We start from the raw sequence: 24,039 nt of genomic DNA, 5'->3' as shown, positions 1-24,039 counted from the left end.
AATTAGAGTAAGCAGATTCATAAAGTCATAAACTAGAACAGTGGTAGGGAATAGGAAGTTATTACTTAAATTGTACAGAGTTTCTATTTGGGGTGATAGAAAAGTTTTAGTAATGTTTGGTGATAATGGAAGTACAACATTGTGAATGTAATTAATTGCACTGGATTATATATTTGAATGTAACTAACAGGGGAAATTTTAGGTTGTATATATGTTACCAGAAGAAAGTTAAAATAAAACCATAATATTGTACAACACAGTGAACCCTAATGTAAACCATGGACTATAATTAATAGTACAATTAAAGTAATATTCTTTAATTAATTGTAACAAATATTGATTCAAAGTATTAATAATGGGGATACATAAGAACTCTATTTTCTGCCTGATTTTTCTATAAACCTATAACTTCTCTAATTAAAATGAAGAAATTACTTACTGTAAAAATGGAGTATAGACTTAGTAACTTTTACCATTCATTTATATTTTATTCTGAGCTTTTGCTACTCAAAAGAAACTCAGGTAAACTGATTACCTTAATTCAGAGATATCAGCTTTGTCCAAGGCATTTAGACTCACAAGTGACTTGTCTAAAGCTGGCATTACACTCTTTAGTTCATTAGCAGTTTTCTGCAATAGAGATACAAGACCCAAATATATTTGAATCAATATAGTTGCACATTTAAAATGTCTATATTTTGAACTTGGAAAATATAATTTAACAATTTACAATGCTCTGAAGTTCTGCATTTTGACTTAGATATGTGCTCACATGTTTTTACTACTGGAAACGTGTGTCCTAGTCCTGATTGTAGTACAGTATTCAATCCCTGATGAGAATTTGGAGGAAGCAAAAACACTGAGAGGGAGTGGGTATAGCTCAAGTGGTTGAGCACCTGCTTCCCATGTGTGAGGGACGGGGTTCGATCCCTCATACCTCCTAAAAAACAACAAGCAAATAGAAAAACCAGCTCTCATTGTGGAGAGTGGATGTAGCTCAGTGGTTGAGCACTTGCTTCCCATGTACGAGATCCTGGGTTCAATCCCTGGTACCTCTTTAAAAAAAAAGAAAAAGAAAACACTGAGAGCCTTTTGCCTTCTCTATTAGACTCAGGGAAGTAATGGCAATGTCCTTTTGAGGGGTGGTCCAGTTAAAGGTAGAATTACTGTGATATTAATGAAGATATTAATGTGATATTAAATGAAGTTAAAGTTTCTGGGCTCCTCATCTGGGCAGGTCTCTTCCAAGGCTCTGCAAGGAGCTGGGACAATAGCTTGCAGGGTCACATACTTTTGTTAAGCTTACAAAAATGAGATATTTTAACCCCTATCAGTTAAGACCACTTTCTCTTTGCATTTTGACTTTCTGTCAAACTTCCTCTCAAATCCCATTGTTGGGAATGGCTGCGGACACTTTTGGCCTGTGTCTAAGGACTTGAGACATATTTATATTGCCCATAGTTGCTTCCATGCATAATTAAGTTATTGTACAGTATCTAGAATAAAAATGACTCCCAGAAATACTCCTATTGCTCACTATTTCAACATTCCCAGTGATGTGACCTCCAAGTGCTGGCCAGAAGTCATGTTGTAGCATGAACTTGTCCTAGAGTACCAGCACCAGAAATACCTGGGTGTGCAGGAGAAACGGGTTTGCAGCCTCTGGACCTAGCAGCTCATCTGAGGAAAACATTATTCCATCTCTAAATGTACAGAATTTTAAGTGGAGGCTTAGAGACTCATCAACACCTACTCAAAACGAAAGTTTATTCCTTCTAGAATATCGTTGATAATGCATCATGTACTATTATAAATGCACTATACATTTTTTCTTTTTTTGATGGGAGCTGTGCAAAATATAATTCATCAAAATCACTGAGTTTTTAGGTAATAAAAACTGTTTTTGTAAAACATTTTAGAATGTTTCAATGAAACAAATGAGAAATGACAGATTACTTATATGTGAAAGGTGTTTTATTGTCTTTATTTTTTATTTACAAATAAATAATTAAGATAAAATTTTGTGGCATATGAAACAAAAGTGACTGAGTGATAAAATCAATAGAGTTTATTCTGATGAGAAGCAAATTGTAATAAAAATTTCAGATCATATCAAAAGCAATAATTTTTTAAGAGGAAAAAATAAATTTAGGATAGAAGTAGTGAACTGATTCTGTTGAATAATCTAACAATTACATGATCACACTGGAAAAATTTAATCTTCTTCCTGATGTTGCAAGAAATATTGACATCAATGGAGCTAAAATAAAAATCAATGTTCTCTATAATGACAATACTATGAAAAACTGGCTAATGAACTTCATCGATTCAAAGAGTACTTAATATTAATTACTGTTCAAGAAATTTTGAAATGCCATTGCTACTTATGCCAAATTTGGTAGCAATATTAAAATATTCATGATATTATCAATAATGAGCTATTAGGTTGAAAGAAATTTTTCTAAACTTTGCAAAATGGAAAACATTTTGATCATCCATGCTAAAAAAGATTCTATAAGAAATGATATTACAAAATGATGACCACATGAAGAAGCAAACACAGTATGCAGTGAAAAACTGTAGGAAAAAGTATTTTAAGGGTTAATTGCTGAACAGTATGTTATTTTTCTGGATTTTGTGATGTTTAGATCATTGTCAACTTATAAAAATTTGTGTTTGTTGTGATTTCTTATTCTAAATATGCACTTAACTAATTTTGTATTTTAAAAAAATATGGCCTCAAAATTGTACAGTCTTCATAAGAAATAAAAGGTCATCCTCTGTGGTACAGCAAGCAACACTTTAATTCTTTTATATCCATTTGGTCCACAGAAGACCAAAATCAAGCGGCACTAGCGCGCACTGCTTAGGTCGGCAGCGGCAGCTCCGCGCGGCCGGCTAGAGGGGCCTCGGGTACGACGGTGCCTGCGCCCTCCGCGGACGCGCTCCGGCCCGACCCCCCCGGCGCTGAGACCTCCTCTGGAAATGGGGCCTTTGGAGACACTGTTAGTCTAGATGGTGGGGCGGGGCTCACTGCGCTCCACCGCGTCGCGGTCGGAAGGGGGGCACTACCCGCCACGTGCACCCCCGGGGGCGGGGGGGGCGCCGCGGGGTGGGCAGCAGCCCCCCGCTCCCGGGACCCTCGGCCTGACCCCTGCCTCCAGACCCCAGCGGCGCGTTGCCGCTGCGCCGGGCCGCAGCGTGGGGTCCTGTTTCTGACAGCAGCCCCAGGGAAGGACGTGGGCTTTGCTGAGGAGCAGGGGAAGCCCGGGAGGGCCCGCAGGGGCCACCACTGTTCTGAAGGCGCAGCGCAGGAGACCTGCCCTTCACCTGAGCGCCGGGAAGCGGATCCGCCTAGCACGGCACCTGGCTGGAGGTAAACGAGCCCTGGAAGCCAGGGCCAGGAGCCACAGAGCCTTCCGAAAGAGCTCCGACGGCAGGTAGCTAACAGCGGCAGAGCGGCTACCGAAAAGGAGGCGCGTCTTACCCCCGAGTGCGCGCTGCTCCAGCCGGGCTACAAGGCGCAAACAACGGTGACTTCCTCAGATTCGACAAGAGGCTGGCCAGAGTCATTTGACATTTAGGTATGTTTTTATATTGCTATTGTTCACGATAACCCTTGCCCTAAGTACTTATTGTGCTCTGAGGTATTAGCCAATGATAGAAGTTCATGTATATAATTCATAAATAAATAATTGCACATGTATTGGGAGTATAGGCTCATTTAAAAAAAATTGATGGAAGTGTTTGATCAAGACCTTTCCATGTGGACACCAGGGAAACCCCACCCTGGAGTGGCTACTAATAACACGAGGCTTGGGCATTTGCTACAACACACCAGCTCTTGCTGGGATTCTTACTGGGAACTATGGAGGGGAGTTGGCCCATTTAGAAAGAGGATTATGCAGTCGACTAGAGGATTACAAGTCAAAACACACCAAGGAGCCAGTCCCTAGAGCTGTCTAGTTTCCCGCAGGTGTTCCCCTTGGAGGCAGCACATATTTATGATTTGGCCTGAATAAGATGCTGTTCATTGTAACCAGAAGAGCCAACCTACTTGTCTCCTCTTAGGACTGAAGTTTCCTCAAGAACAGGACCATGCATCTTTGCACTCCCTACTTTCATTTAGTAGTGGCTCATGTGTAATAGGTACTCAATAAATGTTTAAGATAAAAATAAGTATCTAAAGTTGGAGCACTATGCTATATTTAAGATAAGTCAACCTAGCCTTTAAATTTGGAGGTTAGGGAATAATTTTGGAGAAATCTCCAAATGATTTTTATCGATTGTATTTTAACTTTACCTGAGCATATTCTTCTACAATTCTTACTTCTTCCGCCACAATTTCTTCATCTTGTTTAACAAGTATTTGAACTCTCTCAACTACTTGAGAATCTCTCTGTAATTTTTCCATTAGGATTTCTATTTCCTAATGAACCAAACAAATTTTAGAATGAATTTTAAGAGATCATATATTCAAGTAGCTCTTCCATTATTATAAAAATTTTAAATGCAAGCCCAATATATATTATTGAATAGACTAATTATGATGACTTCCACAAATACCATTGTACATAATGCACAAAAGGAATGATGATAATGATTTTTAAAATATTTGACAGACTGCAAATTGCCACAGTATATTTTAGATGGATTTTACTAACCAGGAAACCTTTCTGAATGAAATTCTACAATTAGTTATATACCTGTCACATTCAATTTTTAAAATGCAATAATGTTACTATTTTGTTGCTATTGTTTTATTGTTTTCTTCATTTCAGAGATACAGAAATTGAGACTAAGAGATGTTAAGTAATTTCTTCAAGGTTACATAGCTTCATCATAACAAATCTGGAATTTTACCCCATATTCTATTTTAAACCATATCATCTTTAAGAAATTTAAAGCCAAATATACCTTTGTCTTTTTTTCTATTTGAGGACCAAGAATCAAGAGTTCCTCCTGCATGTCTGTAACTAGTGTGGTTGCTTCCAGGATCTTGGATAGACCTATGTAAAAACGATCCCTGAAGGGAAAAAAGTATTAAGAAGTTAAGAGATACAATAAAGTATTATCAAATAGAATTCAGCAATATACAAAAAGAATTATGCACCATGGATAAGTGGGGTTTATACCAGGGATGCAAGGCTAGCTGAATATTTAAAAGTCAATGTATAATGGCCTGTCGTTGCAATATCATGCAGAACAATTCCAATGTCCCCAAAATGCTCTGTATTGCACCTATCCTTCCATCTCCTTCCCCTCAGAACCTCTGGTGACCACCGTCTTTATATAAATATTATAAATTCTTCCATTAATAGAATAATAATGAATCTACTTTAGTCCGCAGTTGCATTCCCCCTTACGTTTTTTCATTCTCAATCTTTTTTTAAAATTTTTTTTAAAGATACATAGATCACACAAAATATTACATTAAAAAATGTAAGAGGTTCCCAAATACCCCCAGTCCCCACTCCCACCCCACTCCTCCCACATCAACAACCTCTTTCATCATTGTGGCCCATTCATTGCATTTGATGAATACATTTTGGAGCACTGCTACACAGCATGGATTATAGTTTATATTGTAGTTATACTCTCTTCCAGTCCATTCAGTGGGTTATGGCAGATACAGGCCATTATACCTTTTGTCAAAACCTATAAAATTGTGTGGTGCAAAGTGTAAACCATAATGTAAAAACTATAGACCATGCTTAGTATTAATCCTTCAATATGTGTTCATCACTTGTAACAAATGTACCAAACTTATAAAGATGCTGTTAATGTGAGGTCCCATTCAACCCCACCTCACATATATATTTTTAATGTAATATTATTACAAATTCAATAAAAAATAAAAAAATTAAAAAAAAAAAAAAAAAAAAAGAGACAATAAAAATAATCTCCTTAAAAACAACAAAAAAAAAAAAAAAAAAAAAAAAGATGCTGTTAATGGAGAAAGTGTGTGTGGGGGGCAGTAGAGTGTGGGGTATATGGGAACCCTATATTTTTTTGGCATGTGTTTTGTTTTGTGTGTGTATGTGTGTGTGTGTAATTCTCTTGGGAGATTTTTAAACACCGAGCTTGGTGGAGTCACCAATAAACGTCAAACAGAAAGAGGCCAGCTAGGTCCACTATACGACACAGCCATGTCATACACTACCCACTGTGCGGGGACGGTCATGCCATTTTGAGATAAGTAGTACCATTGTGTCTGGAGAAGAGAAAATTAATTCAACAACAAAAATATCTATATAGGAATAAACAGAAATGCAGGTGGGGAGGAAGTGACTTTGGTTGGTGGCCTCGCTGTCCGGCAAGGCCCGCCACACGTGCGTGACCGTCACCCGCTCTGCACCACCATGGGACACACACACCTCCACGGCACGATTCCCTTTTGCACAAGCGAACACTTACGCTTTTTTTTTTTTTAAAGATTATTTATTTCTCCACCCCTCCCCCCATTGTCTGCTCTCTGTGTCCATTCGCTGTGTGTTCTGTGACCTCTTCCATCCTTATAGGCTGCACTTTCTTTCGCGCTGGGCGGCTTTCCTTAAGGGGTGCACTCCTTGCACGTGGGGCTCCCCTACATGGGAACACTCCTGCGTGGCAGGGCACTCCTTGCGCGCATCAGCACTGCACATGGCCAGCTCCACACGGGTCAAGGAGGCCTGGGTTTGAACCGCGGACCTCCCATGTGGTAGACGGACGCCCTAACCACTGGGCCAAGTAAGTAAAAAAGTGAACCTCAATCTCAACCTCACACTTTATACAAAAATTAACTCAAAATGGATCACAGATTTAAAAGTAAAATGTAAGACTGTAACACTTTTTGAAGGAAATATTGGAGGAAATCTTCAGTCTAGGACTTGGTGAAGGGTTCTTGGACATGACACCGAAAGTATTATCTATAAAATTTTAAAATGTGATAAATTGGACTTCATCACAATTAAAAAACTATTGCTCTGTGAGTCTGTTAAGAGGATGAAAAGATAAGCCACTGATTATTTAAAGAACTCTCAAAACTAAACAGTAAAAAACAGAACAATCCAATAAGAAATTATGCAAAATATAGGAAAAGACATTAAGCTGATGATGGCAAAAAAAAGTAAATTAAAAGGTTAAAGCTGAAGATGGCAAAAAAAGTAAATTAAAATTAAGAAATGCAAATTAAGACTCCAACGAGATATCCTTACATACTGGTTAGAATAGTTAAAATAAAAAATAGTGGCAAGACCAAATGCTCATGAGAGTGTGAAGAAATTGGATCTCTTATATACCGATGAGAATGTAAACTGGAACAGCCACTTTTGAAACTAATTTGGCAGTTTATTTTAAAAAACTAAATATACATATACAATATGACCCAGAAATCATACTGCTGGCCTTTCATCTTGGAGAAATGAAAATTTACATCCATACAAAGACCAGTACAGGAATGTATAGCAGCTCCATTCATAGCCACTCCGAATGGAAACAACCCAAATTCCTTCAATGGATGAATGGTTAAACAAACGCTGGTATATCTCCATACCATGGGGAAAAGGGAACAAACTATTGATACACGCAAAAACTTGGAAAGCTTTCAAAGGCAGTGTGCTGAGTGGGAAAAAAGCCTATCTCAGAACTTTTGTAAGGAACCAAATTATAGAGATGGATGATAGATTAGTGGCTGCTCGGGGTTGGGGGAGGGATGTGGGTATGACTATAAAAGGGGTAGCATAAGGGACCTCTTTGGGGTAATGAAATAGTTCTGATTCTTTTCATCGTGGTGATTATGCACATGATCAAATTGCATGAAACTACAGACACAAACTGCACTAATTTCAAATTCCTCATTTTGCTGTTTTACTATAGTTATGTAAAATGTGACCATTTGGAGAAACTGAGTGAAGAGTGCAGTGCCTGTCTCTATTTTTATAACTATCTGTGAATTATACTTTTTTGAAAATAAAGAAGTTGTAGAGTTCAAAATTTTCCATTTACCTACTCGCTATAATGTGGGCTATGGGTGGCAGGCTCTTTGTCTCTTCAGAGATTACCTAAACTATCTGTGACTTGTGGGTGTGGGATGATGAAAGGTTGCAGTCCTGCCCTTGGTGAGCAGGAGACAGTTTAACAATGCAAGGTCTATAAACTTTAAGTATTCAGGGGAAATGCAAAGCAAATATGCTAAAAGCTTATCGAATGCCTGAGGTCCACGCTAAAAGCTTACTAAGATGTGGAAATATATGCTAATTCAAGCCTATTGAGAACTGAAACAAAAGGACCATTTGGCCTTTCCTCTCTGTATAAAAGGGACTAAAAATCTTGTTCAGGGCTCGGGATTCAAACAGAAAGTTCCCGAGTCCGGTCGGCCGTCAATAAACCATTTTTCCTTCTCAAAATCATTCCTGAGTCCTGGCCTCTCTATACTCAAGTAATTGAACTTCTCTCAAATTCTACATTTTTGGCGACCGCGGCAGGACAACAAACGAAGGCCAGAGACGGTAGCATTTTGCTGCCCCTTCCAAATCCCCGAGGAAGCCGGGAGGACTTGGGTGAACCCCAAATCTGGGCGCCCCTGGATTAAATTTAATCCAGAAAAAATGTGGGCTCCACCAGATCTTCCTGACAAAAATCGAGGGCAATGGAAGGTCTGAAGAGAAAGATTCTGGGAACGAAAAAGAACTCCGAACATGGAAGAAGGTAAGACTCCCCGGGTGAGCACAGTCTGGAAGGCCCTAGCTTTAATTGCTAGGAAGGGGAGGCTGATCACCTCCCGAGAGAACCCTAGTAGCCCCAGAAGGCTGGGGGGAAGCCGTTCTCTCTAGGCTTGGGAAAAGGAGAAAAAAACGGGGAAAAGCCCTGGTGTTTTGGGTTTGTCTAACTGCATGTTAGAATCTGGTACTAGTCTTATATCCACTAAAGGAGTGGAGTCTTGATTTTATAAAAAGGGCTATTTATAGGTTCAAGTCCCAATGTCCTGGAAATTGGTCTAGATAAAAAAATTTAAAAAAAAACACAAAACTTGGTTACAGGAAAATGGATCGGCTTTTCTGGTGGAGCTTGGTCAGGGTGTAAAGTTTAAACAGTGGAAAAAGTCTAGCTGAAATCTTTTGTTATGGTGCTAAATTGTGAATGAATTCACTTTATACCAAATGTTAAGTGTTCTGAGGTTTGTGATGGCTGTGGGGGCAGCCATGGTGAAAATATATATAAACTTGTGGGTCAGATTAGTGACCTTTGTGTTTCAGTCTGTGTCAGCTCAATGCTAGTGTTGGAGTTGTGTCCTTATGTAAAGTAGAATTACAGCTGAGCTGGAGCCCTCCCTTGCCATTGGCAAGGAGGTGAAATGATTATGGGGCAAAACTGAGGAGTCTGGATGTTTGCGGAGTCTAGATGTTTGTGCATGCTCTGCTGTCTTGTCTCTGGTCTGGCCCTTTGCCGCAGCTTGGAGGCCATCTGTGTCTGTGCCATGCACCCAAGTTTTGGGGATGTCCCAGTCAGGGTGGCTGGGTCCCTGGGAGAGTTGCCAAATTTGAGTAGGTTCTGTCTGCCCATTTTGGCTGAAAGCTGGAAAGGGGGGAGTGGCTTGCCCCTTTCCAGTGAGTCCACACCTTCTATTCATAAGCCGCATTCCTGTTTGATTGTTGTGCACCCGACTGCCTGGAAGGGGGGGGGGGGGGAGTGAAGGAGGTGATAAGCAGAATCAGAATAAATGCAGTAAAGTTCCCTCCATAGGGTGTCAAAGCCAAAATATTCTGCCCAGGTTCTTAGAAGGTATTGTAGTAACTTTAAGTAAGAGAATGTGTTCTGTGAAGGTGAAATTTGTCTTAAAGGTATAAATAATTATAAAAGTTTTACAAAGCATTGTTTAAATTAAGGTATTTAAATGGCTAATTGCAGAAAGTCATTATTAAACAAAAAAACTGAATTAATAATAATAATAAAAGGTAATTTTATAACAAATTTATTTGGCAGCCAGCCTCCCCTGCCAACTTGCTTCCAAAGAAACTGTTTCTGGTATTACATGCTACTAAGTATTTAAAGTGAAGAAAAGTTTATTATTTTAACAAGCTTGTTTAGTATTAATGGCAATTATATGTTGTAAGAAGTTTGCCTGGTAACTTAGTATGTGGGATATATGGAATGTGTTTTTATTGTTAAGGAAACAGAAGATGATTTTGTCCTAAGATAAAATGATTGATTATTGGAAAGAGTAGAGTGTGGGACAAAACCTGAATGAATACTGAAAGTATAGAAGGTTTGTGGAAGGAAAATTTTATGATTAAAATTGAGTAAGATCAGTATACAAAGAAAATCTGTTTTATCAAATAGCTTCTTGTGCTTTAACCTCATCATTTCCTCAGTGTTTGAAAAAGAAGGGGTCTTCTCTTTTAAAGAACATTATATTGTAGAGATCAAATCCTGAAAAGTAGCCTTTTATTTCAAACTAACTGCAAGAGATTTATTCTTTTACTTTAAAGGAAAAATTAAAGTAATGGTTAAGTTCATTTAATATGTTATAAGTCAAATGAAAGGTATTTAAAGGTGTTATAAAATTAATAGGTTTTTAAAAAATCAATAAAAACTGTAAGAGTTAAAAGTATAAATGCATTTATATTATACAACAGTGGAAAGACAATAACTGAAATTATAGCTGGGTGAATTTAGCCTGAAACTATTATTTAAGTGTAAATTCTAAACTAACCTTTCCTTTGTTTATGGTTACTTCAAGCCTAACCTCACCCTTTGCCTTTGCCTATGGTTATTTCATAATTGAGAAGACCTGGGACATCACTGTCTCCTCTCCTGTTATTAGTAACACTTTCTCTCATGAATTCAAGTGTAAACTAAATAAATTGCTGCCTGATGGAATAAGGTTAAATGACCACTGGAGTTTTATTATCTTCAAAATCAAAAAGGGGGGTGGAGGGGGAGAAGTCTCCTGCCTTGATGGTCAGTGTTCCTAAGAGTGGTAATTCATGAGAAAAACCGGTCTGTCTCCCTGAGGCTTCAAATAGCCTCAATAAATATATATAAAATTAATCTTGTTGCTTATCCAAAATTCTGCTAAATTCAAAGTAAAATATAAAGTTCTGAAACAAAAAAAATAGTGCTAAAGCTTTGAGAGCATTTTGGTTACAATCCATTAAGAAAGAAAATTCTTGTGTAAAACTGCATAGTCATAGTATAAAACTGCACAGTCATAGTGCAAATTAAGAAGAGTTTCAAGAGTCTTTGAAATGTTTTGCAGTCACACTTGTTTTGTAAGAATTAGAAGTTTAAAGTAACTAAAGTTATGTTGTTGTCTCAAACTATTCATGTCTGCCTATTTGCTCAAATTTTTGAGGTTATATATGCAGTTATAAGTAATATATATTTCGGGACCCCAAGTTAAGCTAAACAGTATATAAAATAATGCAAATTATAAATAATAATTTCAATCAGTTTTGTTTCTGTGTCTAACTCTTTGTGTCTGCCCATTTGCTCAGTGTATGTCTTCATACATCAGGATAATAATATCAAATTAACAAATGAAAATTCTTAAAAGAGCTCTATTCAAATTGTTAATTAAATATGCAGTTATATATGTAAATAAATATTCTTAAAGCCCAAATTAAACTAAGCAGGATGAAAAAGTCATAGAAATCTGATTATAGAAACAATTGGGAGAGGGCCTCCTCTTTGCAAGAGCTTTAAAGGCAAGACTAGGTGTGGCAGATTAAACCTATCTACTAGGCTAGGGAATTAAGAATCAGTTTGCCTGGTAATTTCCCAGTTTAAACCTTTTGTCAACCATAAAATGTAAAAAAAACACACAAAGATTAGGTTAATTTTCACATAAGAAAAATGTTGATGTAACCTGGCAGCCTGCTGCCTCAGTCTCCCACTCCCGGGTTGGACAGCAGTGGAGGAGACCAGTTTAGGCCAGTCCTATGGGCAGCGGAAGGATGCCCAAGAAGGATTCTATTCCTTATTTGACAAGGGGAGCAGGTAAAAACTAAAATGGTTGGAATGTGATAGAGGAAGCAGTTAAATCACAAACTTTTGCAGCGGAAAGTTAAATCTCAGATAAGATGTAACTTCTGAAGTATCCAATCTATGGAAAAACAGAGGAAAAGCTTGCATGCTAGGCTTAGGGGTATAAATTGTGTCGTTTTTCTTTGTTCGGGGCACCAGCCATATCTGGCTCTGTGCCCCTTCTTGAAAGATTGAGAATAAATTCTTTTCTTCTCCACAATCTGGTGAGCCTTATTTTCTTCCAGAAGATTTCTTTCCAACAAAATAAAGGTAATTAGTGGCTCTATTAACAAATTTCAGTAAGTAAAGGAAAGTCCATAAAAACTATGGAGAGATCTTTCCTGGGTTATGATTTTTAAAAATTAAGTAATTGTGTAATGTCTTTTAAAACCTGGTAGTCAGTATGCTTTTAAATTATTAATTTTCATAACTTAAAGAAAAGAAGTTTTTAGCTTCCTGTAAGGGAAAAAGAGAACATTCCTTGCATAAACTATTATGGTTTCAATTTTATTTAACTTGAGTGTAATCTCCCATAGTTAATTTATAAACTAAATTAACATTATATATACAAAATCTTTAGAGTAATGAAAATTGTAAGTTCACATTGGTGAAATTAGGCTAAAGGAAAAAGATTGTAGATATGCTCTCTTAAATAAATAGAGTAAATTTCTTTGGTAATTGTAATTTAATAAGTTTATTTAAATATGAGGTGTCTAGTCAATGTGGTTATAGTCAATTATAAAGAGGTTGTAAAACATCTGCCAAACTGAAAATGTTTAAATAGTTCTAGTTCTAGAAATCATTGTTAACTAAAACTTAGATTGGTATTGGTAGCAGAAATAACTTAATGATAATAAAACCTGTCTGAAGGCCACCGCAAAGTACATATTTAAGTAAATGGTAATAAAAAGTTATCTTGATTCTATTGGAAATATTCTTTCATTTTAACAATGAAAAATAATATTTTTCCTCTATTACTAAAGTAAAGTACCTACTGATATCTTCGTAGTAAAATTGTGTAAGTAAACAGTAATTTGATATATGTGTTGCATCAAGTTGTTTAAAATATATATAAAAACAAGGAATAAACTTTAACATTGTCAAACTCTTGTGCATTCAAACCAGGCTTTGAATACATTACAGGTGGCCTCTCCATGTGAGTTATTGGCTAGGCTGGTCACTGACCCCTCAATTAAAAATATTTGCTATCTCAGCCTCTGGTTCTGCTCCTAAAGTCGATAGAAACTACGTTGCAGTTTCAAGCTCCTGCAGCAGCCAATAATGACTCGGTACAGCCAAGTGTACAATGGATATCGCCTCCAGACTGGCACTGTTCCATAGTGCCAGAGAGCACTATGCACCAGGCTAGTAGAATACTGGAAAATCTCTCTAAGATCAAGGATGCTGTGACTTGCTCACTGCGTTGAAGAACATGCTAAGTGGAGCCATGATACCAGGATACAGTAAGTGAAACTTAAACACAATTGGCATTATGGCCCGCCCTCATGGAGAGATAACATGTAAAGTATTACAAACCTGAAACTCAAAACTAATAATTGCAACTCTGAATCCTTATGCATTAAGTAATACATTAGTTAATATTAAGTGCTGTACTTTTGTCCTGTACTAAATATATGCCTAATAATTATAATGTTATCTTTTCTATTTTGGATCAAGTGCAGAAGTATATTAGACATGTTAAATTCCTGATAAAATCATTTTCTAAACAGTTAAAAACATGTCTATAGAATAAGGTGGCAGTCTCAGCCAGTCTCAGTCAACTTCTATATTCTACTGTACTCTGCTGTGTAGCAAAGGTGAGGCTTGCTTGCTGATGGTGAGTCACCTATTGAACAAGTCAAAATTGCTAGAAATTGTACAATTAAAACCAAGGTGTAAAAAACCTTTATTCTGTAGTTCTGATCACTCCCACAGGTGAAAACGAAGAGAATTTCCAACTTAGTGTTCTAATCCTGAGTGAAGCCAGTTGCCTAAGGAGTGCCAGTTCACCAGGAGCATCTGACAGAGCAAATGAGTGCCAATGATTGAACAGCTTGGAATGTGTCTTCAGACAAAGCTAAGTGTCTGTTGCAATTTCTCTCTAAAGATGAATAACTTAAAAAAAGAATATATATGCTGTTCCCACCAGCTTTTAAGGAGTGCCATCTTTACAGGCACCTAACCTCATCTACCTTTGTAATCCAATGTGTCCTCTTTTAAAAATGGGTATTCCAAATTTTTAATTAAGTTTGTTTCTTTCAGAGCGAACATCTTATTAACCATATGAAAACTTCATCCAACTTCGTACAGAATGCCAGATCCATCTTCCTCCAGTTAGAATAAATTAAGAGTTTTACACCTTATTAGGCAATGACTACAGCCCATGGCCAGCAGGAAGCAGTTACAGAAAAGAGATCCATCTCCCTTCAGCACCCCTTTTAAATTAAAGGTGTAAACTCTTCAAGGGTAAAATAAAATTAATAAATGGATCTGGAACCTGACTGGAAATCCATGTGAGTGCTGGTGGCCGCAGGATGACTGCAGGAGGCCCCCGCCCCAGGATTCTGCTGTTCAGAATGAAAACTTCTAAACTCTTAAAAACAGTCCTGGATGCTACACTAAAGATTGATAAATAATCACTCAAAACAACAAACAGCCATCCACCTCATAGCTCCAACAATAACTATGCCAAAGCTTAGCAAGTTAAACTTTGGCAAAGGGGGGAAATGATGTGGGCTATGGGTGGCAGGCTCTTTGTCTCTTCAGAGATAACCTGACTTGTGGGTGTGGGATGATGAAAGGTTGCAGTCCTGCCCTTGGTGAGCAGGAGACAGTTTAACAATGCAAGGCCTATAAACTTTAAGTATTCAGGAGAAATGCAAAGCAAATATGCTAAAAGCTTATCGAATGCCTGAGGTCCATGCTAAAAGCTTACTAAGATGTGGAAATATATGCTAATTCAAGCCTATTGAGAACTGAAACAAAAGGACCATTTGGCCTTTCCTCTCTGTATAAAAGGGACTAAAAATCTTGTTCGGGGCTCGGGATTCAAACAGAAAGTTCCTGAGTCCAGCCGGCCGTCAATAAACCATTTTTCCTTCTCAAAATAATTCCTGAGTCCTGGCCTCTCTATACTCAAGTAATTGAACTTCTCTCAAATTCTACAATAGCTAGAATGGAAAGATGAAAATATATTATTTGTATGGAAATAAAACTAATAAATAGAAGACTGTAGATCTATCAGTCAACAAAACTTTAGTCCGACTCTTCCAAGAAAGAAAATAAGTGCTGCAAAGCATTTAAAAAGAAATGGAAGTGATGGTTTCTATTTCTTGGGCATCCATACTCTAAAAGAACATAGTCACCAATTCTCTTTAAATTGTTGATTTATATAGATGCATTTCAGTATTTTTTTCTTTGATTCACTCTAGGATAGGCCTTTAAAACTTCTTATCTGGATTAGTATTGATATGAGGTATGCGTGGGGGCTGTGTGTCTTTGTAAGTAACCTGGGCTGTGTGTGTCAGACAATGAAAGGCTGCAGCTTCACCTTTCGTAACCATGCCAACCACTCCAGTCCCGGGAAGCCAATTAACAATGTAAGCTCTATAGACTGAATATTCAGGGAGGATACAAACTAAATGTGTTAATTCAAGCTTACCTGGAATGTGGGAAATATGTGTTAACTCAAGCTTATCAAGAATTCAAACAAAGGACCATTTGACTCTTCCTCTGTATAAAAAGAACCTGACAATCTTATTCAGGTTTTTGACAGAGAAGCTCCCGAGCCCAGTCAGTCATAAATAAATTCTTTCTTCCTTCCCAAAATTATTACTGAGTCCTGGCCGTCCATATGCAATTACTGAATCTCTGGACTTCCACAACATTTTGGGGCTCATCTGGGATTGCAACAAGAGGCCAGAGATGGGAGTACTTCGCTATCCCTACCAATGTCTCTGAGGAAGCCAGAAGGCTCAGGTGGACCCAAATATAGGCACTGCTGGACTCTCTTCAGTCCAGAAAGAGGATGTGGGTTCCACCAGAATCCTCCCAGCAAGAATCAGATGCAGCAGAAGATCTAAAAAGATTCTAGTAATGAAAAATCTCCACACACCAGGTAAGACCCTCCCCAGGGAAGCATAGTGTCAGAAAAACCTAACTTTAAAATATTATAAGGGGAGCCTGATCAACACCCAAGAGGACTCCAGTACCTCCAGAAATTTGGGAGGAAGTCATCTTCTCCAGGTCTGAAAGGAAAGAGAAAAAGCTTGATGTTTAGGTTTAGCTAACTGAATGTTAGCATCTGATTCTGGTCCTGCCTCCACTAAGATAGTAAAGGTTTAATTATAGTGGAAAGGAACGTTGATGGATTTAAGTCTTAATGCATCCTGAAAATTGATCTGGATTTGGAAAATCTTGGTTACAGGAAAATGGGTTGGCTTTTGTAGTGAGGCTAGATCTGAGTGTAAGGTTAAACAGTGAAACAATTTTTTTAGCCAGAAATAAGTCTTTTGTTTTGGTGCTGAATTGCAAGTGAACTTGCTTTGTAAAAAGCAAAGGTAAGCAGAAAGTCCTGTTAAGGGAAAAGGGTTAGCCAGAAATAAATCTTTGTTTTGGTGCTGAATTGTAAAATACCCTTGCTTTGTAAATAGCAAGGGTAAGCAGAAAATCCTGTTCAAAGGTTTGGTGTTAAAAGTTCCCTCTTCCTATGGTTGCAGTGGTTGCTCAGGGGCAGCTGTGCAGGAGGAATGAAAGTTGTAGGTCAAATTGATGGGTCTTGTGCTTCTGTCTGTGTCTCTTCAGTGCTGGAGAATGTTTTCATGCCTCTGGATAATAATGGTGGATTGTGTAATTATGTGAAATAGTGAACTTTGGTTAAGCTGTATCCCTCCCTTGCCATTGGCAAAGGAGTGAAATGATTGTAGTTTATAAAGGAAGAACCACAGAGTCTGAATGTGTGTGCACTCTGCTCTCTTGCCTCTAAATCTGCCCCATTTATGGGGGCTCAAGAATCACCCATGTCCATGCCTTTGTAAACTGCATTCCTATCTGATCACACCCAGCTGCCTGGGAGGGGGAAGGTAAAAGGGCACCCCGCAAAGCCATGATGAATGCAATGAAAATTCCTTCCCCAGGGTGTCACAGCCAAGATATTTGCATAATTAACATCTACCCATATTTTGCCTTTCTGAATTTCTGTTTGCAAGTCTGTGTAAAAATGCTTTGAATGTTTTAAAAACTGTAGAACTGGTAAAGTGCCTTTGTTTAGGAAAAAAAAACAACTATTGCCTAGAACAATAAACCTCTAATCACTTAATAGCCCTTTTAATGGTTTAGGTAGAAAACTGTCAAACAATAAAGTCATTTAAAAAACAGTGAAGAAAAAAAATTCGGCTTGGCAACGTCATGCTAAATTTAATTAGCCTATCTCCCAATGCCCTGGAAATGCTAAAGGTAAAAAAAAAACTTCTGTTTTAATCTGTGCTTAACTTTGTGTTCAAATTCAAAATCTGTGTTCAACCTTGTCATTTTGCCTGTGCCTAGAAAATCAAATTTAAAGTTAACCTGTTGAATAACAGTAAAAGAGTAACCCAGAAATGAACCTTTAAATGCCAATACTGTATTGCTGGTAAATTTAATGCATAACTCATGAATGAAATTCATTCAGTTACTAGAAAAGCAAAAAACTTTACAAAGTTGTTACTAATAAAATTCTTATGGCTTAGTTAATAAAGGCACCCAATTCACCTTAAGGTAAAAACTTACTAAAAACTGTAACTAAGAATTAAAATCATTGTATAAGTACCTTTAAATAAATAAATATATATAAATTTATAACTGAAATTATTACAGCAAAGTAAATACAGCCTAAATTTCAGCTATTGTAATAGTAAAATTAATTTACCTCTGTTTATGGCTATTTCAAGTTTATCTAGTGCTTATTATAATAATAGTAATTATTCCTTAAACTTATCTTGTAGTTATTTTATAACCAATTTAACCCTTAAACTTCAACTGTTGTGATGGTAATTATAAACTGCATTTGCCTTTGCTTACAGTTCCTGTGGATCTGGTCCACCCCTTGACAGTTTAACTTAATAAATAAACTTTAGGAAACTTATAGTTAGATTTAAAAACAAAAAGACCTATGTATATCACTTTTGTGCCATTCTAAATATTTTCAGTCTTCTCATTTCCTCTTTACCCTTTTAAAGGGAAAGCTGTCTTTTCCTTGACCTTTCCTAATAATATAAATTAATTCTGATTGACTATTTCCACCAGGAATCAGAAATAAATGTTGCCAGGTTTTCCAAGAGTAAGCAATGCTCTTCCCAGGGTACCAGGCCCTTCCTTTGCCCAAAAAGCCCTTACTAAGCAACCCCCATTGCTTAGGCTGTCTCAGGAAAAAGTGAGACAGAGCTACCAGTTTCTTTCCAGTCTAATCTGAAGCCCCAAATGCTTGTCAGGTTCCCTCCAAACAACAGTGTAACCAGGAAGTACACTGAGAAGTACGGTGAGAAGACTGTACTCTGGATTAGCCAGCAAAGGAAAAAAAGTTTTAAATAACTAAGTGGTGTTTCTGTATCAAACTATTCATTTCTGCCTATTTGATCAAATTGTTAAATATACAGTTATATAAGTAATAATAAATATTCCTAAAACCCAAATTAAACTAAGTGGTATAATAAAAATCATATAGAAATCTAAATATAGGAAAAGCTATAAAAATCCTTATTAAATTAAAATTAGAACAAAGTAATTGCTTTATATTCCAAAGCCTAGAAGTCAGTATGCTTTTAAAATTATTCACAGTTTTAAAATTATCAAAAACAAAAGATTTTAAGCCCCTGTAAAGAAAAGAAAAAAAGCATTCTTTGTTTAAACAATAACAGTTTCAACTTGTTTTGCTTAAGCAAACTTAAGTGTTATCTCTTTGGTTTATTGGATACCAGGTTAATAAGTTAACATTATATGTATTAAACCTTTAAAATAATAAAAGCTGTAAGTGTGTGTTTAATAAAATTAAATTAAATATAGGGCTGCTGTCTTTTAAATGTATAAAGTAAATTCCATTGGTTACTAATTGTAATCCTAGGTAAATTTGCCAGTCTGTAATTGTGGTCAATTGTAAAGAGTTTGTAAAAGCATCTTCCAAACTGAAGCATTCAAATGGCTCTAGTTCTAAAGAGCCATTATTAACTAAAAACCTGGATTAATATTAATAGCAAAAAGTAACTTCATAGCAATGAAACCTGTTTGAAAGTCACCTCAATGTACATATTCAAGTAGTAGTAATAAAAGTTTCCTTGATTACATTGGGAATCTTCCATTTTCATTTTAACAATGAAAAATAGTTTTACCTCTACTGCTAAAGTAAAATACTTGCTAATTAACATCTTCATGATAAAAGTGTAAAAATAAAAAGCAAAGTACTAAAAAGTTAAGTTCACTTAATTTGTAACACATTGCATTGAAAATGTTTAAAAGGTAAAAAAAAATCAAGAAATAAACTTCAGCATTGTCAGACTCTCTTTTGCATTCAAAACAGGCCTTGAATACACTGCAGGTTGCCTCTCCATATGAGTTATTGGCTAGTTTGTTCAATAACCCTAAAATAATAAAATTATTTACTACATCTCTGGTTGTGATCCTGAAGTGTATGGAAACTACTTTGCAGTTTCGAGCTCCTGCAGCAGCCAGCAGTGGCTAAGTACAGCCAAATGTACAATGAATATTATCTTCAGACTGGCACTGTTTCATAGTGCCAGAGAGTGCTACACACCAGGCTGGTAAAATCTACTCCCTAGTTTCTCTCTAGGGTCAATGGTACTGCAGCTTCTGAGAAGAACATATGAAGTGGAGCAATAAATACCAGAATACTATAAGTAGAACTTAAACACAATTGGCATTATGGCCTGCTCCCATGGAGAAATAACATGTAAAGTATTGCAAACCTGAAACTTAACCCTATTAATTGCAGCTCAAGAAAAACTTATGCATTAAGTAATACATTAATTAATATTAAATACTGTAGCTTTATCCTGTTCTAAATATATGCCTGATAATTATAATATTATCTTTTCTATTCTAAATGTGCAAAAGTACATTAAGCATGTTAAAAATCCTGGTAAACTTCATTTTCTGAATAGTTAATAAACATGTGTATAAGATAAAAATATAGCCATCTTGCCTGAAAACAGTGGGGCCAACAGCCCTTTTAATCTAAAAGCCACCAAACTAACTTGGGGACAACCTCTCACTGTCTTCTCCCCATACTGGATAGAGAATGTGCTTAAGGCCAGGGGCCACCAGTAGCTTACAGGTAATTGGTTAATTAATACCAGGCTCAGTCACCCCACTATTCTACTGTGTAACAAAAACAAGGCTTGCTTCTAACAATAGGTCACCCATTAAACAGTCAAAATTACCAGCAATTATTCAATTAAAGCCAAAATGTAAAAAAAACTTTACTCTGTAGTTCTGATCACTCCTACAGCTAAAAGCACTAATTCTGAATGAGACCAGCTGCCCAAGAAAGTGCCAGTTCACCAGAAGCACCTAATGAAACACATGAGTGCCAATCATTAAATAGCCTGGCATGCATCCTCAGAACTAAGCTAAGTACCTGATACCATTATCTATTACTATTTCTCTCTGGGGGTTAACGAAGAACATAAAATAGCTATATATATGTTATATATATGTGTATATATACACACATATGTATACACATACACACATGCACACACACGCTGTTCCCCACCAACTTAAAAAATAAAGAGTACCATCTTTTTTTTTTTACATTTGTGCATTTTTTATTTTACATATATAGGACATGGAACTCAATGAGAAAAGAATTTACATTATTTTTAGTGCATATTTACAAAGTCAAGCATATGTTGACTCTTTAAAAAAACTTCCAAAATCTTCAAAAGATTGAGCCATTCAAAGAATGCTTTTTGACCAGAATGGAATTACAAAACAATAACAAAAATAAATCTAAAAACATAAATAATATTTGAGATTAAGGATTACATGCCTAAATAGTTCATAAGTGAAAGGAGAAATCAGAGAAGTAGAGGAGGGTGATTTGAGAGTCTGCATCTGGTCTCCCACTGTTGCATAAGCCACCTTTCCTTCCTAGCCTGCTTGGTGTCTGTCTACTCAGGGGCACTGAGCAAAAAGGGTACCATCTTTTTTTTTTACCTCTGTGATCCAGTGTCCTCTTAAAAACCATGTATTCCAAAATTCTAATTAAATTTCTTTCTTTCAGAATGAGCATCTTATTAGCCAGGTGAAAACTTCACCTAGCTTCATATAGAATGCCAGATCCATCTTCCTCCAGTCAAAATAAAATAAAAAGTTTTACCCCTTGTCAGGTAGTGACTACAGCCCCATGGCCAGCAGGAAGCAGCTACAGAGAAAGAATCATCTCCCTTCAGCACCCCTTTAAGATTGAAGGTGTCAACTCTCTAAAAGAAAATAAAAATTAATAGATGGATCTGAAGCCTGGCAAGAAATCCACGTAAGCCCCGGTAACCCCCAGGATGGCTGCTGGGGGCCCCACCCCAGGATCCTGCTGTCCAGAAGGAGGACTTCGCCTGGGGACAGGAGGCGGCCCAGGACGTTGCCCAGGGGCTTTGTGCTTAGGCCCTCACTGGGAAATCGATGAATGGGGTAATCAATCAAAACAACAAACAGCCGCCACCTCATAGCTCCAACAATAATCATGCCAAAGCTTAGCAGGTTAAACTTGCGTAAAGGGGGGAATGCTATGAGCTATGGGAGGGGGCTGTGCGTCTCTTTGCACATAACCTGGGCTGTGAATGTCAAACAATGCAGCGTCACCTTTCATAACCATGCCAACCACTCCAGTCCCGGGAAGCCAGTTAACAATGCAAGCTCTACAGACTTTAAATGTTCAGGGAGATGCAAACTAAATGTGTTCATTCAAGCCTACCTGGAATGTGGGGAATGTATGTTAATTCAGGCTTATCGAGGACTTAAACAAAGGACCGTTTGGCTCTTCCTCTGTATAAAAAGAACCTGAAAATCTTATTTGGGGCTCAGGTTTTTGGGCAAAGAAGCTTCCGAGCCTGGCCATTCATAAATAAATTCTTTTTTCCTTTCCAAAATTGTTACTGAATCCTGGCTTTCCATAAGCAGCTACTGAATCTCTCGACTTCCACAACAGTATAATAGCTGTCTAAGTCTTCTTTGTTTCTATCCTTATATCTCTTCAATCTATCCTCCATTCGAATACTAGAGTGATCTTCCTAAAATGTCTATATTATTCCACTATATAAACAGTTATTATTGTTTTATATGTGTCAACATATAATCCTTAAACCAACCAACAAATAAACCTACAAAACTCTTTGAAGTATGTAATATAATCACCATTTGCAAATGGGGAAACTGAGGCCTTAAGAGATGAAGTAATTTGACAAAGTTCACACAGCTAGTAAGTAATAGAGATTGGCTGTTAACCATATGTACACACAGCACTCAGAATTTCTCCTCAAATCTTTAAGGGCCTACATCTTAAAAACTACTACTTTATTTTTGTAATTTTCTGACATTTAAAAACTTACATTAAGAAACTTTTGGCTAAAGATGTTGATGAAAATGATGGTACAAATAGTATGATATTTTTTATCTCCTACTGGTCCCAATTTGATGCGTCCATTTCTCAAAAGAGTGATTTTCTTACTTACTGTCTCTTATAGAGACAAAGTTCTTTTTAGCCTTGGTAACTGTCCTTCCCAAATGAAAGGATACCCTCCTTCTCGTATGAATATGATTTCTATACCTCAACGCCTAGGATAATTTCTAATTTTTTTTTCTATTTTATTCCATCCTGGCTTTCATTTTAAATTTTTATACAGTACTTGTTTTTTGTTATTGATGAAGGAGGAATATTTACTACAATAAGAGCTGTTTGCATCTAGTTATATATCTTGATGGGTCATTTGGGTTGAAAAGACAGCCTTCAAGATCTAGCATGGATAGGCTAAATTCATATTCATAAAAGAAGAAATTGAGATTCCTTAAGAGATGGGAGAAAAGTCCAAGGGCTGAGAGGAGTGAAGTTTCATGATGATTGACTGCGGCTTTATTTGAGGGTTCATAGCAGACACTCCCTGAGGGCAGCAAGAGTAGCAGAACTGGGGTGTCTAATACTGAGCTTTAAGTATTCTGCCACTCTATCCCGTGATGTAACCCTCATACCCACCACCCCCTGCTCCGAGTCGGCAGTGCCTTGGGGTGGTGCCCATCAAAAGGCTTCCACAGGGCCAGCACACGGGAGGAGACAGGGGAGCAGATGGGGGGTTCACACAGTAGGCACTTGGCATCAGAGGCAGCGAGAGGAAACCGGCAGGCCCCAGGCCCAGCGGAGACCTCGGGAGCCGTGGGTCAGCGCCCTGCCGTCCTCAAAGCTGCTGGGCCCTGCCTTGGCCCCCTTGCCTGTCTCCACCCAGGCCAGGGATCCAAATCTCGGGGGGCATCCCAGGGTCCTCCCAGGACGTGGGAGGGTGGGAGGCTTGTGAGCAGATGCCACCCGGCTCCTCCCACTCCCTTCGCTGTCTTCCTGCGGAGCTGTCACCAGTTTTCTTCCTAGGTTCTGTGTTCTGATGGTGCACGAGACTTTCCGTCCTGCCTCCCTGCCGTTTTAGAGTACAGGTGCAGGCTCGAAGGCTGCCTAGTGAGGCAGGGCATGGGCTCCTCAGCACAGAGTGACCACTAACCCTGCTGCAGTCACAGCGCCCTGTGTGGGAGCAGGGGACCTGGGGAGGCGGGAACTTTGGCTACTGTTGCTTTCTTTGCTATATTGTAATCAACAGTCTGACTCTAACAAGGGCTTATTGTTTCTTTACTAGTCGAGACTGTCAGCTTCGCTTTGCCAAATTCAGTGCCCAATGTATAGCTCGTAGTGTCACAATGCCCTTTTAGAAAAAAGATGGGGCTGTGTAGGTTAGTTTAAGGGACAAGAGGGAATTCCCTGAGATCTGGTACTCACACTCTTGTCCA

General features: G+C 37.7%; 1 protein-coding gene across 1 annotated transcript in view; it reads right to left on the bottom strand.

Annotated features, from left to right (window-relative positions):
* Positions 1–24,039, bottom strand: part of DNAH14 (dynein axonemal heavy chain 14) — a 499,447-nt gene that overhangs the window by 117,043 nt on the left and 358,365 nt on the right. Inside the window, exons 61-63 of the mRNA XM_058275282.1 lie at positions 4,918–5,026; positions 4,304–4,429; positions 536–630 (exon numbers count right to left, since the gene is read on the bottom strand). Coding sequence (XP_058131265.1) covers positions 536–630; positions 4,304–4,429; positions 4,918–5,026 — 330 coding nt within the window. The remainder of the gene's footprint in view (positions 1–535; positions 631–4,303; positions 4,430–4,917; positions 5,027–24,039) is intronic.

Source organism: Dasypus novemcinctus, chromosome 13 (assembly GCF_030445035.2).
Source record: "Dasypus novemcinctus isolate mDasNov1 chromosome 13, mDasNov1.1.hap2, whole genome shotgun sequence".
Lineage (NCBI taxonomy): Eukaryota > Metazoa > Chordata > Mammalia > Cingulata > Dasypodidae > Dasypus > Dasypus novemcinctus.
The sequence above is the reverse complement of the archived record's forward strand: the minus strand, read 5'-3'. Positions and strand labels throughout refer to the sequence as shown.